Source organism: Cariama cristata, unplaced genomic scaffold, assembly GCF_000690535.1.
Source record: "Cariama cristata isolate BGI_N322 unplaced genomic scaffold, ASM69053v1 scaffold21768, whole genome shotgun sequence".
NCBI lineage: Eukaryota > Metazoa > Chordata > Aves > Cariamiformes > Cariamidae > Cariama > Cariama cristata.
Window position 1 is genome coordinate 1 of NW_009630912.1, and position 851 is coordinate 851.

An 851-nucleotide genomic window follows, 5' to 3' on the forward strand; every position below is an offset into this window, starting at 1 on the left:
CGGGAGCTGTACCCTCACAGCCTGCAGTTCTACCTGGAGCCCCCCACGGAGAACATCTCCCTGGCGGAGTTTGAGAGCTTTGCCATCGACCGCCTGCGGCGTGAGTAGCGCCCCGGTCGTGTCGTTGTCCCCCCCCGAAGCTTTTCATTCTTCCTGCCATGGCTGTATGTCTCTTTGGCGGGCTTAGATCCTCTCTTTGCCTGTTATTAGTGTGAACTGCCTGCCTGCTCGTGCTGAAACGAACCCCCTTTAAAGGAAAACGAGTTGCTTTAGGTGTTTCAGAGAGCTGTGACTGATATCACAACGAGTGTTTGGTGTGTAGCAGTCAGGACTGTATAGTTTTGGTTTGTACTGGTGGCTTTTGTGAGCATGTTTCACTTTCTAGGTGTTGTGACATGTTTGATATCTCTTGGTACAGCGATTCAGGTCATTGTGGCTGGGAGCAAGGGTTCCTCTGAAGTGAAAACCACTGAATCCAAGGTTTCTGTCATGACAGTCGAAACCGATGTTCAGAGACTGATCCATCAGAGTTAGATGTCTCCCTTTCCATACTGACTGTGAATCCCAGAGTTGGGCAAGCTGTTCAGGACTTATGGGCCACACCTTATCCTCCATATTTCTTACCCCTTTGCTCCCCATACCACTAAAAGCAATTCCTGTGGTCTTACCCCAGTTTGTGCATTTTCCAAGGCATGACACAGATAGATTTCTTTTCAATATGTTGTCTCTAACATGGACTTTTTATTTCCCAGTGCTCAAAGTAGTTGAAAACCTTGGTGTGAGCTGTGTAAGAAGTAGTGAATCATATAGAAGTAAGCTTGAGGCTGAGCTCCGGAAACTGAAGTTTCCCT

The 851-nt window shown here is 47.8% G+C and overlaps 1 protein-coding gene across 1 annotated transcript in view; it reads left to right on the plus strand.

Annotated features, from left to right (window-relative positions):
* Positions 1 to 3: 3 nt before the first annotated feature.
* The window catches only part of LOC104165972 (DNA primase large subunit-like), a gene marked incomplete at both ends in the record, with an annotated part of 7,501 nt that continues 6,653 nt past the window's right edge, over positions 4 to 851 (plus strand). The window contains 2 exons of the mRNA XM_009705756.1: positions 4 to 100; positions 753 to 851. The exon at positions 753 to 851 is cut by the window's right edge and continues 9 nt beyond it. Of these exons, the coding sequence (XP_009704058.1) occupies positions 4 to 100; positions 753 to 851 (196 nt within the window). The remainder of the gene's footprint in view (positions 101 to 752) is intronic.